This window comes from Dipteris shenzhenensis, chromosome 6 (assembly GCF_047967505.1).
Source record: "Dipteris shenzhenensis isolate YYH24624 ecotype China chromosome 6, Dip_SZ_1.0, whole genome shotgun sequence".
In the NCBI taxonomy this organism is placed as follows: domain Eukaryota; kingdom Viridiplantae; phylum Streptophyta; class Polypodiopsida; order Gleicheniales; family Dipteridaceae; genus Dipteris; species Dipteris shenzhenensis.
Genome location: NC_141601.1, coordinates 12603148 through 12607078, shown reverse-complemented (window position 1 = coordinate 12607078; position 3931 = coordinate 12603148). Strand labels below are relative to the sequence as shown.

Genomic DNA, 3931 nt, shown 5'->3' with positions numbered 1-3931 from the left:
CAGTCTGTGAAACACCCGACTCGTGTTCGCAGACACAGACCAGGTATGCCCCACCAGCCCTTCTGCTGTCCTCCAGCCCTGCCTCCCTCCCATCTGTCTCTCAGTCCATTCTCGCCTCTTATCCCTCCTCAGCCCTCTATGCTCTAGCATCTCCTTTGCTCCTGCCCTCTCTCAAGACTCAGCCCCCTTTCATTCTCAGCCCTCCCTCTCGAGTCTCAGCCCCATCTCATCCCCTTTGTCAGACCCCTCATCCTTTCCTACATGTCATGTAAATATTCTCTCCTTTTCCCCCCTTTTTTTCAACTCTAAAAAATAGAATTTTTTAGAAGCTCGAACCTTTCGAAGCTCGCGCCTAATGCGCCCCTCGAATCGTATGCATCTAAGGATGTGTACAACCATGCTTCATCCTCATTGCCTCAACCTCCTCCTTGTGGTCTTGCATGTGAGCATCTGCATAAATGTTAGACATTAAGACATACGCTTTAGCATCCTTTATATCCAATCGTATTGCATGTGCAAAAGCATGTCTTCCAAGCTCCACATTACCCCACTTTTGACAAGCACCCAACACAATATGACATATCACAAGATCAGGTTGGAAAGGCATCTTCTCCACCATTGCTAGAGCCTCGTCTATAAGACCAGCGCGGCACACAAGGTCAATGATACAAGTGTGGTGTTCAATAGTTGGCGTGATGCCATAGTCTTTGGTCATAATATCAAAATACTTCCAGCCCTTGTCAACTAGACCCATGTGACTGCAGACAATAAGGACAATAAGGAACGTGACACTGTCTGGCATTATGCCTTCTCCTCTCATTCTATCAAGCATGTGGAAAACAATCTCACTTTCTCCAAGCTGAGCATATCCTGCGATTAGTGCGTTCCACGATACTACATTTGGAGACACCCCCTCCACTTGCATCTGTTCAAAACAGTTCAGCGCTTCCTCACTAAGCCCATGTTCGGCATATCCTGCAATAAGTGCATTCCACGAGACTACGTCTCGAACTGAAAGCTTGTCAAAAACTTCCCATGCTTTTGAAAGCGAGCCGCATTTAGCATACATGCTGACCAGCGTGTTGCCAACACAACGATCGCTTTCCAACTCCTTTCTGGCAGTTTCACCATGTATTTCCTGGCCCCTGTTGATGGCTTTTACGTTGCCACAAGCTTTCAAGCTGCAAACAAATGTGACCGTATCGGGAGAGATACCCTCCAGTTGCATCTGTTCCAAAGAGTTCGGCCCTTCTAGACTAAGCCCATGATCAGTATAAGCTGCAATAAGCGCATTCCATGAGACCACATTTCGAACTGGAAGCTTGTCGAACACTTCCCTTGCTTTCCAAAGAGAGCCACATTTGGCATACATATCAACCAAAGTATTGCCAAGAAAAAGATTTCTTTCCAACCCCATTCTGACAATCTTGGCATGTATCTCTCGGCCCTTGTCCATGGCTCCTATACTGCCACAAGCTTTCAAGGTACAAACAAATGTGACAACATCCGGAGAGATAGCCTCCAGTTGCATCTGTTCAAAACAATCCAATGCTTCCTCACCCAACCCGTGTTCGGCATAACCTGCAATTAGTGCAGTCCAAGAGACTACATCTCGATTTGAAAGCGTGTCGAACACTTCACGTGCTTTGGCAAGTAAACCACATTTAGCATACATGTCAACCAAGGTGCTGACAAGAACGGGATCTCTTTCCAACCCCTTTCTGGCAATCTGGCTGTGTATCAATCGGCCCTCATTTATGGCTCTTATGCTGCCACAGGCTTTCAAACTGCAAGCAAACGTGACAGCATCTGGAGAGACACACTCTAGTTGCATCTGTTCAAAACATTTTAGCGCTTCTTCACCATGCCTGTGTACGGCATACCCTGCAATTAGTGCATTCCATGAGACAACATCTCGAACTGGAAGCTTGTCAAACACTTCTTGTGCTTTTGTAAGCGAGCCAAATTTGGCATACATGTCTACCAACGTGTTGCCAAGAAAATAATCTCTCTCCAACCCCTTTCTGCCAATCTCAGCATATGCTTCTCGGCCTCTTTCCACATCTTTCAGTGTAGCACAAGCCTTCAGTAGGGCCACCAACGTGAACTTGCTAGGAGGTACACAATCCTCTTGCATTTTCTCGTACAGGTTGAGAGCGTGCTGTGATTCCCCACATTCAATATGACCCATGATGAGAGAAGTCCAAGAATACTCGTTAGGATCAACCAAACTATTAAAAGCCTTCAGAGCATCATACATGTTTCCACATTCCACTAACATTGGGACAAGGTAGTTCCCGAGGGATCTATGAGCTTCCAGCCCACTTTTGCACATATATGCATGCAAGCGCTTAGCATAGGCTATATTTTTCTCTTTTCTGCAGTTCTGCAAGATGCATACGTAATCCTCAAACGAAAGGAGCTGGGGAATACGTTCCAAAGAAGTAAGTGCCTCCTCTATGCTGAGCATCTCCCAGCGTACGTTCTTGTGCGATTCTTGATCGTTCACCAATACTCCGGACCTACCGCTGGCCTCGCACTCGCTAACACTCTCTACCGAGCCAGAGTTGCATATGGCCAGACCGGTGAATGCTTCGGCCCCTTGCCTTCCCTTGCTTCCGGACTCCTTGTCCTCGTACCATCCATCTATCCATAGCGCCTCCTTAGTTTGAAAGCCCTTGGGTTTGCCTGTTAAAACACACAAGAGACTCGAGTGACTAACTAATACGACAGAGTACCCGACAGCTTACCTGTGTACAGCTTACCTGTGCAAAATCATTCGGTCGCAGACTTACTTTGATCGTTCGATTGTCCCAACGCTGGGAGGGCTCCGTGAAGTAGTGTTGCCATATGAACATGAAACTACCTGAGCAGCATCAAACAATTGCCAAAATTGTGCTTGTGCTTGAGACCCACATGTAAGGCCTGTCCTGCCGTAACTGAACTCGAACTTTTTGACCAATAAAACAGGTCCGATCACTCGACTGCGTCCTTGGCTGCCTCCTGGAATTGGGAGGGAAGCTATGGGAGGAATCAGGCTAATTGTGGGCATGTTCGGGAAGAGAGGAGGGAATTTACACTAATGGAATATGTGCCTTCCTCTCGAGCAAGCCACCTTCATTTTTGGAAAATGCCTCCGTGCACATTTCCCTAGAGTCGACGTCATCATTGCCACACGAGGCTACAAGACAACTTTTCACAGTGCCAACTCAGTTATTTGCCATCTTCCGGGCCCGCTGTTGGCGCGGACAGAAGGATATCCCAATCGTCCGATCCAGGGTTCTTCTTTTGCACACGTGCGCGCGAGCAATCGCCATCACCTTTCTGTCAAGGGCCACAGTCGGGTGGAAGATAATTTCCACCGTTCGATCGCTGTCAATTAGGCGTCAATATTAGAGTGGAATCACGAATCTCGATGGAGGAAAAAATCTTCCCAAACCCTAATGCTTTGAAAGATTTGGCCACATGGCCAAATCTCCTAGAACCTGGTGATTTGAAAGAAGCAGATAGCAAGATTTGGCCGCATGGCCAAATCTCCCTAGACCCTCGTGATTAGAAAGAAGCTAGCAAGATTTGGCCGCATGGCCAAATCTCTTTACACCTAGGTGATTTAAAAGAAGCTAGAAAGATTTGGCATCACAACCAAATCTCCCCAAATCCTGCTGCTTTGAAAAGATTTGGCCGCACGGCGAAATCTCCCAAGACCCTTGTGATGAGAAAGAAGCTAGTCGCACAGTCAAATCTCCCTAAACCCTCGTGACTTATAAAAAGCTAGAAATATTTCGCATCGTAGCCAAATCTCCCCAAACCTTAATGCTTTGAAAACTTGGTGCTTTGAAAAGATTTGGCTGCACGGCCAAATCTCCCCAAACCTGGTGCTTTGAATTAGCTGTTGCGGGTCACAGAGTTCGCTGAATGCAATTGGTAACAA

At 47.0% G+C, this 3931-nt stretch overlaps 1 protein-coding gene across 1 annotated transcript; it reads right to left on the bottom strand.

Moving 5' to 3' along the window:
• Positions 1 to 290: 290 nt before the first annotated feature.
• LOC147900807 (pentatricopeptide repeat-containing protein At3g16610-like) lies at positions 291 to 3085 on the bottom strand. The gene is made up of 2 exons (XM_087376022.1): positions 2796 to 3085; positions 291 to 2688 (listed from the first exon to the last, which is right to left on the bottom strand). The coding sequence occupies exons 1-2, from the start codon at positions 2848 to 2850 to the stop codon at positions 380 to 382; spliced, it is 2364 nt and encodes a 787-aa protein (XP_087232148.1). The 5' UTR covers positions 2851 to 3085; the 3' UTR covers positions 291 to 379.
• Positions 3086 to 3931: the final 846 nt, after the last annotated feature.